This window comes from Nicotiana tabacum, chromosome 19 (genome assembly GCF_000715075.1).
Source record: "Nicotiana tabacum cultivar K326 chromosome 19, ASM71507v2, whole genome shotgun sequence".
NCBI classification, from domain to species: domain Eukaryota; kingdom Viridiplantae; phylum Streptophyta; class Magnoliopsida; order Solanales; family Solanaceae; genus Nicotiana; species Nicotiana tabacum.
Genome location: NC_134098.1, coordinates 115552983 through 115565796, shown reverse-complemented (window position 1 = coordinate 115565796; position 12814 = coordinate 115552983). Strand labels below are relative to the sequence as shown.

Below are 12814 nucleotides of genomic sequence, written 5' to 3'. Positions count from 1 at the left end.
CGACTCCGAAAATACACCAGAATGTCGTCAATAAATACAATAATGAACGAATCAAGATAGGGTTGAAATACACAATTCATTAAGTGCATAAATGCTGATGGGGAGTTGGTTAGCCCAAATGACATTACAAGGAACTCACAATGACCATACCGAGTCCTAAAAGCAGTTTTCGGGATATCTGGCTCACGAATCTTCAACTGATGATAGCCTGAACGCAAGTCGATCTTAAAAAATACTCTGGCACCCTAAAGTTAATCAAATAGTTCATCAATACGTGGCAAAGGATACATGTTCTTCACTGTAACCTTGTTCATCTTGCGGTAATTAATACACATCAGCATAGAACCATCCTTCTTCTTCACAAATAAGACAAGAGCACACCAAGGTGATACACTAGGCCAAATGAAAACTTTATCAAGTAATTCCTGTAACTGTTCTTTTAATTCTTTCAACTCTTCTAGGGCTATGCGATATGGTGGAATAGAAATGGGCTGAGTACCCGGTAATAAATCAATACCAAAGTCAATATCTCTATCGGGTGGCATACCTGGAAGATCTGCTGGAAATATATTAGGAAAATTTCTTACTATAGAAACTGACTCCAGGGTAGGAGTATCAACACTAACATCTCTCACATAGGCCAGATACGTATCATACCCCTTCTCAACCATTCGTTGAGCTTTAAGAAATGAAACAACCCTACTAGGAACATAATCTGAGGTACCTCTTCACTCTAGCCGTGGTAGACCTAGTATAGCCAACGTCACCGTCTTGGCGTAATAATCAAGAATAACGTGATAGGGCGATAACCAATCCATGCCCAAAATAATATCGAAATCCGCCATACTGAGCAATAATAAATCAACTCTGGTCTCAAAAGCACTGATAATAATTAAACATGATTGATACACGCAGTCCATAATAATAGATTCACTCACGGGTGTAGATACATAAACAGAAGAACTCAAGGAATCACGTGACACGCCCAAATACGGGGCAAAATAAGATGACAGATACGAATAAGTGGAGCCTCGATCAAATAAGACAGATGCATCTCTATGGCAAACCGGAATAATACATGTGATAACAGAATCGGATGCAACGGCCTCTGTCCTAGCAGGAAGGGCATAATATCTGGCCCGGCCTCCCTCTCTAGGGCAATCTCTACCTGTCCGACCTCCACCTCTAGCTGGCTATGTAGGTGTAGTGGAAACTAGTGCAGTAATCATGGCCTGAGAAGCCTGAGGCCCCTGTGGAATAGGTGGGGACTGAGAAATCCGTGGAGTGTCACCCCTCCTAAGTCTTGGGCAATCCATCATGATATGACGAGTGTCACCACATTCAAAATAAGCCCTCGGAGGACTGGCTCGGGCCTGATCGACTAGACTGCCCGCTGAAAGCACCCCGTACAGGAGGTACAGTAGACACTGGCGGTGCATAATAGGGAACCTGAGGTCTGGGAGTAGCCGGAATACCACTGGAAGCTAGAAGTGCTGAATGAATAGGACGGCTTATATAACCTCTACCATGACGAGCTACAACTGGGGTACGAGAATTATTATATGTGCCAGAATCTTGGGGTCTCTTAGCTTCCCTCTCTTCCCTCTCCCGGATCCGCATACCTTCCAATCTCCTAGCAATTGACACCACCTGTTGGTATGTGATGTCCATCTCTAGCTCTCGGGCCATACTGTATCTGATATTAGGGTGGAGACCCTCAATAAATCTGCGAACCCGCTCTCGAACAATAGCAACCAAGGCTGGTGCATGCCTCGCCAAATCACTGAATCGGACCGCATACACTGACACGGTCATAGAACCCTGGCGCAATTGCTCAAACTCTGCGTGCCATGCATCTCTAAGACTCTGAGGAACATACTCCCTTAAGAACATATCTGAAAATTGAGTCCAAGTGAGTGAAGATGCCTCAGCAGGACTAGCCAACTCATATGCCCGCCACCACTGGTAGGCTACTCCTCTAAACTGGAATATCGTGAAAGAAACCCCACTAAAATCCACAATCCCCATAGTACGAAGGATACGGTGACATTCCTCCAGAAAACCCTGAGCATCCTCTGAAGCTAAGCCGCTGAAACTGGGAGGGTGGTACTTCTTGTACCTCTCGAGCCTGAACTGCTCCCCCTCTGAAACTGTTGTCCTAATCTCAGGCCGAACCGGGACAACTGGCTGCACTGGTATAACCTCTGGGGCATGGTCAACTTGGGCCCGTGGTTCTGGAGTACGGGTGGCAGGAGTTTGTGTTCCTCCCCCTGTCTCAGATGTGGTAGGAGCAAGTGGAATCAACCCTGCTTGAGCTAGAGTGCCAAACATGCTCAAAAACTAGGCAAGAGTCTCCTGAAGTGCAAGCTCTCCAACTGGAGCTACTGGTGGCTGTGGTGCAGCAACTCGTGCAGGTTCTCTAGCTGCACCATGTGGTCTTCCTCGGCCCCTGCCCCGACCCCGGCCTCTTGCGGCTCCAACAGGGGGCACGGGTGTCTGATCATCGGATCCAATTGTGCATGTACTCACCATCTGTGAGAGAATAAAAAGATTATGGTTTAGAACTTTGAAGTCAACAATGCGCACGATAAGGAATCAAAGAAGTGAATATTTTCCTAACAGTTCCATAGCCTCCCGAAGATAAGTACAGACATCTCCATACCGATCCGCAAGACTTTACTAAACCTGCTTGTGACTCATAACACCTATAAACCTAGAGCTCTGATACTAATTTGTCACGACCCCAAATTCCCTCCGTATGATATCGTGATGGCACCTAGACTCTAAGACTAGGTAAGCCTATCGATGCGGAATAAAATTTTAAATCTGAAATAAATAAATAACAATTCAAACAATTTCAACTCCCAAAACCGGGTAAAAATAAGTCACAAGCTTCTAAGAATCTATTCTCAATGTCTCTATATATATCAAGGTCTAAAGAAAATAAGGAAGCAACACAATAATGATTGAAGGGGACTCCGGAGTCTGCGGACGCTGGCAGATATACCTCGAAGTCTCCGTGCACATGTAACTCACTGATGTCAGGGCTGGTAAGGAGTACCTGGATCTGCACAAAAAGATGCACAGAAGCGTAGTATGAGTACACCACAGCGGTACCCAGTAAGTGCCAAGCCTAACCTCGGTAGAGTAGTGACAAGGTCAGGCCAGGCCCTACTGGAAAATAATAATTGCATAGTAAAATTTTTAACAATATAATAAAATAAAATGACAATGGAAATGAATCAAGTAGCATGTCACCATTTAATTACACAAAATAATGGCTAATAATATCTCGTAAAATCAAACAGAATTCCTTTCAACTTTATGAAAATCACAACAAATAATCAAAGGCAACTATGGCCATAAATCAGTATCAATAAGGGCACTCACGAGGTGCCGCCTCGTAGTCCCAAATCATAAATAAAATCACAATATCCCATTTCCTTATCTCACCGCGGGAGCCTTCACAATTTATTTTAAAGAAAAAAAAATATTTTTCCCGAAATAGCATCCCGCGTTTTAGCCATCCTTATCACACCGCATGACTTCGAGTAGTTTTTCCTACTAACCACGCGTATCAAGCCAACCTTATCTCACCACATGCATTTCAATAACCAGACCTTATACCACCGCATGTGTATTAATATCACAATATATCACAATTTGCACCTCAAATACTCAATTAATTTAACTTGCCAAAATACTTCAACAACAATATTTTTTCACAATAAAGAGTTCACGGCTCATGCCAACATAAATCATCAATAATATTTTTTCACAATAAAGAGCTCACGGCTCCATCACAATGAGTACGAAAATCTTACAAAAATATTCAGGAATAAATAATTCAGCAAAATAATATTTCAAAATATTTAATACGTTGCTTCAATACCAAATTTAAAATTGTCAAATACTTCATATTAATAATATTTAATTTTAAAAAAATCAACTTCAAATAATGCATAGAATAAAAGAAACCAAATTTCAACTAAACATGTAAAATAATTAGCAGGAAAAGGTCAAGCAACTTTAAAACATTAAATCAATGATGAAAAATATATCAGAATAAAAGAGTTTAATTAATGCGCAACATGAATTTACACGACGTTCAACACATTATAATTTATCACTTCAATACTAATCCTAGGGGATATTTCCCCCACACAAGGTTAGACAAGTCACTTACCTCGACTTGCTCCAATTTAACCAAGTAGTATGTCTTTTCCTCGATTTTTCGACTCCGATCGACTCGTATCTAGTCATAATTAATTCTATACAATCAAATAAAATTATAGGAATCAATTTCATAAGAAAATATTATATTTTTCAATAAAATCCGAAATTAGTTCAAAAATTATCTGTGGGGTCCACGTCTCGAAATTCAGTGAAACTTATAAAATCCGACAACCCATTCAATTACGAGTATAACCATACCAGTTTTACTCAATTCAGACTCCGAATCAACACAGAAATCTCAAAAATTTGTTTTTATGAGATTTCTAAATTTTTTCCAAATTTCCATCTCAATACACTAATTAAATGGTGAAAATAATGATATAATCGTGTATATTGACCAAATCCGAGTTAGAATCACTTACCCCAATGTCTTTCCTTGAAAATCTATCAAAAATCGCCTCTGCTCAAGCTCCAGTTTGTTAAAAATGGCGAATGGGACGAATGCCCTCTTTTATAAATCTGTCGAGGCATCCTTCAGAATTGGGCCTCGATCGTGGCTTCGATCACAGGCTCGAGCCTGGGACTTCGGTCATGGAATCGAGCATGGTCCTTCGATCATGGCCTCGATCCTGGCATCAAACCTGGGCCTTCGATCATGACCTCGATCATGGCATCGAGCCTAGGCCTTCGATCATGGCCTCAATCATGGCATCGACCCTGAGCCTTCGATCAATGGCCTTCGAGCTTGCCTTCGATCATGACCCTCGAGCCGCCTTCGATTATGGCTCTCGAGCCTTGTCTTCGATCCTCGGCTCGATTTCTGGGCTTGACTTCTGGCCTTCGATTTTTGGGCTCGACTTTTGGGCTCGATTGCTCAACAGATGAAAATTTGCAGCAGTTGTTTAAGTCTTATTTTTTATCAGTTAACCATCCGAAACTCACCCGAGGTCCTCGGGACCTCAACCAAATACACCAACAAGTCCTAAAATATCATACGAACTTATTTGAAACCTCAAATCACATCAAACAACGCTAAAATCACGAATCATGCTCCAATTAAAGCTTAATGAAACTTAGAATTTCCAACTTCTACATTCGATGTCGAAACCTATCAAATCAAGTCCGATTGACCTAAAATTTTGCACACAAGTCATAAATGACATAACAGAGCTATGAAAAATTTCGGAACTGGATTCTGACCCCGATATCAAAAAGTCAACTCCCTGTTCAAACTTCCAAACTTTAAATTCCTATTTTAGCCATTTCAAGCCTAATTTCACTACGGACTTCCAAATAAAATTCCGATCATGCCCCTAAGTTCAAAATCACCATACGGAGCTGTTGGAATCATCAAAATTCTATTCCGGGGTCGTTTTCACATAATTCGACATCCGGTCACTATTTGAACTTAAACTTTTAATTTTTCATCAAAATTCCATATCTCGGACTAGGAACCTCAGAATTTAATTTCAGACGTACGCCCAAATCCCAAATCACGATACAGACCTACCAAAACTGTCAAAATAATAATCCGAGTTCGTTTGCTCAAAATATTGACCAAAGTCAACTCAGTTGAGTTTTAAAGTTCTAATTCACATTTTAATCCATTTTTTCACATAAAAACTTTCAGGAAAATTTTACGGACTGCGCACACAAGTCAAGTAATGATAAATAGTAATTTTCGAGGTCTTAAAATACATAATTGATTATTAACTTTAGAGATCACATTTTGGGTCATCACAAGAGTTAGCCATGAGACTTACCTCGCTCTGAAGTTCCATAGCCGGCTCCAACGCCACTCTAACACCTCAAATAGTTGCCCGTCTCTCCAAAACTAGTCAAACAAATGTGCAAATTCATAAATATATACTCTATTACCCATAATTAATTAATTTATAACAATTTCCATTTTGCTCGAAAAGTCAATAAAGTTAACCCTCGGGGTGCCCGCATTCCGAAAATTTTCTAAGATAATCATTACCCATAACACCACGAACTCAAATATATAATTTATTCCTAATTCCATTTCTAAAACCGTGGTCAAAATCCAAAATTACCAATTTTTCAGGTTTCTTAAAAAAACCACAATTACTACAATTTTTCATGTTTAAATCCAAATGTAGATAATGTATTTAACTCACAACAGTAGGGATCACTTACCTCATGAATGATGACAAAAATGGCACTCCAAAATCGCCCCCAAGCCGGCTCCAATGAGAGAAAAAAGGTGAAATGAGCCAAAACCTGATTTGGCTAACTTATACATTCTACCCAGGCGACCTTCACATCTGCGAAGCCATTGGCCGCTTCTGCGGCACCAAGTCCGCTTCTGCGGAAAACACTAGAGGTCGCCCCTTCGCACCTGCGGACAAGGTCCCACTCCTATAACATTGCAGGTGCGAAAATCCCCCTCGCTCCTGCGCTCCACTCCGCTTCTGCGCTCCAGGTTACGCCATTGCAGATGTGAAAAAAGTCTCGCACCTGCTGCCACTGCCCAGCTCGCCCAGGACTGCTTCTGCGGCTCAATTCCTCTTCCACGATCACGCAGGTGCGGAAAACATCATCACACCTGCGTCCCCAGTCCAGTCCTGCTCAGGTCGCTTCTGCAAGCCACTGTCCCGCTCCTGCGGCAGCGCACCTACGGTCCTTCCTGCGCAGGTGCGAAAACACCAGCAGTCAAAATTCCCAGCATTGACTCAATTTCAAATTTCAATCTGTTTTAAACTCGAGGCCTCCGGGACCCCGTCCAAACACACCAACACATCCCACAATACGATACAGACTTAGTCGAAGCCTTGAATCACGTCAAACAACATCAAAATTACAAATCGACGGCCAAAACCTTTCTTTCAACTTTCCAATCTTCAAATTTCGCTGAACGCGTCCGAATTATACTTAAACATGCCCGAATGATGCCAAACTTTACGTGTAAGTCACAAATTATGATACGAACCTATTCCAAGGCTCAGAACTCCAAACGGATATCGATAACATAAATATCTACTTCAAACCAAACTTATGAAATTTTAAAACTTTCAAAAATGCTAACTTTCCATAATAAGCGCTGAATTGCTCCTGGGTGATCCGATACTCAACCCGAACATACGCCGAACTCCGAAATCATCATACGAACCTAGCGGAACCTTCAAATCCCGATTTCGAGGTGGTTTCTCAAACCTTAGCCAATTCTTCCAACTTAAAGCTTCCGAAATTAAAATTTTCTTTCCAAATCAACTCCGAACTTCCTGAAGTTCAATTCCGACCACACGTACAAGTCATAATACCTGAAATGAAGCTACTCAAGGTCTCAAACTGTCGAACGATGCACTAGAGCTCAAAACAACTGATCGGGTCGTTACATGTCTTTACTGCTACATGTCAATACAATGTCTCTATATGGTTTATGTTGGTAGCTCGTTGCTGATAAATTTTTATCTGATACGAGGGATACCTACAAGACAAGAATAATTAAGCAAGTAAAGTCAAGAAACATCCCATGGAGTGAAAACCGAAATAGTTAGTTCCTGTATTATCATGTTTGAAGAGTTGTTGAAAAATCAAATCTACATCTCAGCTACGCCATGTTAGAAGAAGAGAAAGATATCAATTTGAGACTGGTTGATAGTTTGTAGGACCTTTAGACCGAGAAAACTAGTTGATAAATTTTTTCCATTATTTAGGTTTGAGAGTGTGTTTTATTTTCTTTCTGAAGGCAAATGCAACTAAATATATAATTCTGGTTTAAACTGAATGTCTGATCGTATTAGTTCCGAGTATAGCTGGCTAGTTCAGAATACAATAATTGAAAGGTTCACAGTTGAAAAACTTTAAGTAAGAAATATCAACATAAAATATCCATTTATAATAAATTCATGAGGGGATGCAAAGGGTAAAATTCATGCCAATCTGATTCATATGCCTAATTTTAGGGGTGTACAAAGGAAATCGACAAATCGCATCAAATCGATAATTTGAGTCAAACCAAGAAAAAAAATCCGACTATGATTCGGTTTGGTGTTCGGGGAAAAATCCGACCATGATTGGTTTAATTTGGTTTTAAATAAAAAAAAAAGTCAAACCGAAACCAAACCAAACCAACATTACATGTATAAATTTTTTAGATATATTTCTTAAACTTTTTCTTAACTTTATCTTTTAAGGTATTATTTCAAAGTTGGACTTGGAACTTTTGAATGCTCCAATAAATTTTATAGCCATAAATATTAGTAACTCAAATAATGCTTACAAAAGCCCAAATCAAAATCAAATCAATACTAATGCTAACAAAAGACATTCAGTTCAATATTAGGAATGAAAATGTGTTGAAAATCTATTTTTAGTTTTTGCATTAATTTAGATAGTGAAAACACATAACTTACTTTTAATATTATTTAGTCATGTAATTAATACCTGATACTTATTAGTCGTACTTATTTTAGCATGACTTAGTACTTTTAGATTATGTTTATTTTTATTATGGCTTATTAATTAGCAATATTTATTTTATGCGATTTGTTGAGTATTTTAGTATAGTCATGACTCATCTCATATTGTATTATTTTCTTGAGAAACACCTTATATAATTGTATCTTATTAGGATTAAAGAAATATTTGAGACACATATTATATGTGTTTGCGCTATGAAAATTTTACCTGGAAAAAAAAATCCGAGAAAAAATCTATGTTTTTGCTCTTTAACCCAAATTCAAATTGATGTATTTCTTCTTTGTGATCTAACTGATTGTCCATCGATATAGAACTTTCTCAATTTTTTTAATGCTAATTCAAATTAATGTATCTCCTTCTGTTAATTCAACCCACTGAAGGATCAAAGGGATTCTTTTTTTTTATATATATATAAATGATGGATTCACGTGGCCTAATTCGCTAAAAAAGAAATGGATAACATAATTTCTCACAATTAAATAAATGAATGTGCCAAACCATAACCCTACATATACTAGTGTAGAAAATGATGTGCCAATCTGAGAACTGATTTGCTGAGAGAATAGCAGCGAGACACCTGTCCTTATGAATTGTCTAGTGTCTACCTGTCAATTGAATGGAATACTCCTTATGCAATTTCTGTGGTCCATATTATAACAAATTACTTTCTACACTATTTATTCTAAATTATTAATCTGTAGATATTAAACTCATGTATTAAATAGAGTTATTTGTATTTAGTTTTTTAAGTGATCTAATGATGTAAATAAATAATTTTTATATCATTATTATATAGAACTTAAATTTGGTAAAGAAACAAGTTATATATGTCGAATCAACGTGACTTTCCTTGATATTGAAGTAGTAACAGAAGGTAAACTACAAAAATTTATGAGGCTACGGAGGCTCTAGCTGGTACAGCTTGAGGATAAATTTCCCCATCACCATTTAATTTCATGTGTGTCATTTACCATTATTGTGAAAGTGACTTCAACCCTACACCCATGCCCCCCCCCCCCCCCGCACTCGGGTCCAAGCTAAAATCAACATATGGGGACACATTATGACAAGACATAATTCGTTGTTAGGTCTTGTAAAAATCATGTATTATTGACTATGTTACCTTTTCTTTTGGCAATGGAAAATGTCATGCAATTGTCACACAAAAAAAAAACAAGAAAATAATAATAATTGTTACATGAAATACAGGACGAGAAAATTACAGATCATTTAGTTGGCCATTCGACTAATTTTTGCTCTTATAATAATTCACTCGACATGTCCCTTTCAAATGTTTTAGGTTGCTTAATTGTTTTTCTCATTTGATTTATTTTTTTTCTTAAAAATGATGAGCATTGGTGTAATAGTAAAACTATTCTTATGATGGCTTGTAGGTTTCAAATTCAATTCATGAAAATAGTTTCTCTATGACAATGTAAAGAATAAGCGGAGCCAAGATTTTAATTTATTGGGTTCAATTTTCCCCGTTTACTTTTACTTGTCTACTTTGAACTTTGCATGCCCCTTAAGAAAAAATAATTGAAGTGCATAATTTATCATGATACTCATATTAATTTATGCATATTGTTAATAGATCTGAAAAAATAAGTTGAAACGGATAATTACTATTGTGGGTATAACATGCAAAAAATTGTCTTCTCTTGATATACTAAAAGTGACAAGTAAAAGTGAAAATCTATTTTTAGAATACTAGACAGTAACTTTTAGAACGACCGACTTAAAATGCTAATAACTGAATTTTGAATTTAAAATTTATACATTTAATGATTTTCAGCACAAATACATTGTTTGAAAAAAAATCACAAAGATTCGGCCGAACCCCATCTAGGTTTCCGCCTTCGCCCCTGCAAAGAATACTTCAGTGTACGAGCAAAGAATAAGTCAATTGTAGAATATAAGGATTTTTTTGGGTGAACATTCATTAAATCTACTCTTTGCTTCTAATAAAAAAAGATAGATAAACTAATTCTCTTATCATGAATGACGCGAATTTGTTACACATTACGGTATTATTTCTGCACGCCATTTAATTTTATTATAATGTGAACGTTTTATGTTAATTAAGAAAAAGGAAATATAATTTTCATCCCAAATTAAAAGAAGTTATTCATTGTAGTAGTACTATAAAAGAACTCACCGTGCCTATATTGGGCCCTGAAAAAACCTTAAGCAATGAGAGTAGGTTTCGCGGGCTCGGGATTTTAACGCAGTCGATCATATCTATTGTTTACTTTTTCTAACCATATACATAAATTATATATTCATTATATATATATATATATATATATATATAACACAATATCTCCACCGCCTATTTTTAATTTAAGCGATTAGTTTGGAGACTATTTGGGTTAATTCTTCGAAATAATATAATTGCACTTGGACGAGAGAAGTTATTTTTGGAAAATGGCAACTTGGACTCTATTTTACCGAGTTTGTTTAGGATTATGACCAAAAAGAGGAAGAATTCTGGCTTCTTGTATTAATAATAAATATAGTCCTGTTTTACAGTATCATCAGAGGCTTACACCATTGAAGCAAATTGAGTGCCCTTTCCCTATTTGGATTCTGAAAGTTCTCCTTTTTCTTCTATCCCTCCCCTTCAGGCCCAGATCACTGAACTTAGAATAATGGCTACAGACATGGAGCTAATTCAACTTTCCGAAATTGCCAATAAAGCTGCAGATGCTGCAGGAGAAGTAGTGCGAAAACACTATTCCAACAATGCCACGAGATTCCAGTTCAGAGAAAAAGACGGTGACGGACCAGTCACCCGCGCTGACGTGGAAGCCGAACAGGCCATAGTCTCCGTGATTCTAGACGCTTTTCCTTCCCATTCGATTTATGGGGAAGAAACCGGTTGGCACAATCGCGATAATGCTCCTTACAACGACGATGCGAAGAGAGCCTATGATTCACTTTCGAAGAAGGTGGGTAAGAGGTTATTTAATGGAAATTGTATTGTTTTTGGTGAGTTGGCTTCGGGTTTTGCTGATGTTGTAGTGGATTGTGCTCTTGATCCTTATGATTTTCTCGCCCTTGTTCCGGTGGTTGAGGGCGCCGGCGGCATTGTTACTGATTGGGAAGGGCGTGAGCTTCTCTGGAATGCTTCAACTCCGGTACCGGAAGGCGGATTTAAGATTGTGGCTACTGCCGGAAAAAACATTCATCAACATGTTATATCTGCACTTTCACATTGACTTGTTTAGTTAGTTATTTCATAGAGTTTATATATGCGGTTTTGTAATGTTACTTAGTGTTAGCAAATTACGAAATAGTTTCTGTTTAGCTTTTGTTTGCAAAGCTAGTTAGCGCCTTGAGTTGAATTTAACTAAGTTAAATTACATATACTTTAAGTCCACATGATATTATCATTTGTTATGAATTGCAGTAAGCTCTGACTTGATTAAGTAGAGTGTAAGCTGATTAGTATATAGAAAGGTCTTTGTTATGGTAAACTTATCTTGAGAAAACTGTAGCATATGTGTTAGGATGATTGCAGTATAATCCTTTTGTTTACCACACCTCCATTACCTTCACAAATGATTACTGCCATTTAGTCATTTTGGGGAGAGTTGTTTGTTCCAAAAACTCGAACAAGGATAGGAGAGCCACGTAGATTTGTCTATATCATGTCATGGCTAAACTCCTACATTGTTCTGAGAAATTTCCTTCGAAATTATGACAGGACATTGAAAAATAAAGAACTCCAGAAACCAGGAAACTTCTTAAACGATGACATTAGCATTGAGGGTTTTACTATCTGCATATTTGCTCAAAAGTATATGCATCTCTACCTGCACTTCTTTGAACAGAAAAAAAAAAAATCAATTGCAACAGCATCAGTTACACTTCTCATGTGAGATTGATGATTCAAATCTTAAACTCAGATAATACATTCAGAACTGCTCTGCAGAATAGGGTGCTATAGCCCCGCTGACAAAAAAAGAGCAGACCATTTGACACAGAAGCAAAAATACCTTATTTCCTTTTCTACATCAAGAAATCTAACTAAAATTCATCAACACTTAAACTTCATAAAGAACAACTTGCACAGTCGTTTTAAACAACAGAATCAGTTAAATTACATCATAAGTCAACGATATAGTCGAATCCTGAGAGCCAAGTTCTCCCAAACAGAAGCCAAAACATAAGCAAAGCCCAGCATCCC

The 12814-nt window shown here is 37.7% G+C and overlaps 1 protein-coding gene across 1 annotated transcript; it reads left to right on the top strand.

The window, feature by feature from the left end:
• The first annotated feature begins 11273 nt into the window (after positions 1-11273).
• On the top strand, positions 11274-11843 carry LOC142173672 (bifunctional phosphatase IMPL2, chloroplastic-like). Its single transcript, XM_075239289.1, has one exon. The coding sequence runs from the start codon at positions 11274-11276 to the stop codon at positions 11841-11843; it is 570 nt and encodes a 189-aa protein (XP_075095390.1).
• The last annotated feature ends 971 nt before the right edge of the window (positions 11844-12814 follow it).

Coding starts and splice junctions, on each gene's coding strand:
- LOC142173672 (XM_075239289.1), top strand. CDS start 11,274: ATGGCTACAGACATGGAGCTAATTCAACTTTCCGAAATTGCCAATAAA.